At 38.8% G+C, this 655-nt stretch overlaps 1 protein-coding gene across 1 annotated transcript; it reads right to left on the bottom strand.

Moving 5' to 3' along the window:
* Positions 1–63: 63 nt before the first annotated feature.
* Positions 64–630, bottom strand: LOAG_19300 (hypothetical protein; the record flags this gene model as incomplete). The annotated part of the gene is made up of 3 exons (XM_020451948.1): positions 64–193; positions 290–491; positions 615–630. 3 exons carry the CDS (start codon positions 628–630, stop codon positions 64–66), a joined length of 348 nt encoding a protein of 115 aa, XP_020304244.1.
* Positions 631–655: the final 25 nt, after the last annotated feature.

The following is a 655-nucleotide window of genomic DNA, read 5'->3' as shown; positions in this document are numbered from 1 at the left end:
AAAACGATACCTAAAAATCAACAAATCATGAAAACAATTAGCAAAAAAATTAAAAAACTTCAGTTAGCCAGCTAACAGAGTACTTGCGCGAAGACGAGGATTTTGACACTGGAGTGAAGCGTAGGTTTGATTGGGATGGCTCTGCACACGACGTGTCTTTTCATTGGTAGAAAATCTTATTGTTATTGTGCACCTGAAAAAAAAATACGGAGATTAATCGAAAATAAATTAATGCTTAATACAAGAATATTTCTCGTATTTGACATTATTTGGAAAAGAAAAGTCCCACTTACCAGGAATGTAATAGTGCTGAGCTTCGTCGCTTCTACCAACTAGCTCTAGTCTCCTTCGTTTAGCAGCCCTTTCACTTATGACGGCCTTCGTGGCCATGGGGCACCATTCTAAGGAATGGAGCTCCATCGTTGCTGCTATTTCCTCATCGGAGCTAACGTGCGGCATGTCAATGAAATGACCACACTTCTGACAAAAGCCTGAAATGAATGTTTTGTAATAAAAGGTGTTTCACTTTTCAGGTTATTATTGGCAATAAACTTTCAAATTCAAAAACTGCTCTTTCTCCTAGTAATACCAGTAATATACGAAGTGAAACTTACCGCTTTGTCGGTGCATTTTGCTGGCATGAATTCGCCATCCC

The sequence above is a fragment of the Loa loa genome (assembly GCF_000183805.2).
Source record: "Loa loa unplaced genomic scaffold supercont3.4954, whole genome shotgun sequence".
NCBI lineage: Eukaryota > Metazoa > Nematoda > Chromadorea > Rhabditida > Onchocercidae > Loa > Loa loa.
This window is presented reverse-complemented; position numbering and strand designations above follow the sequence as displayed.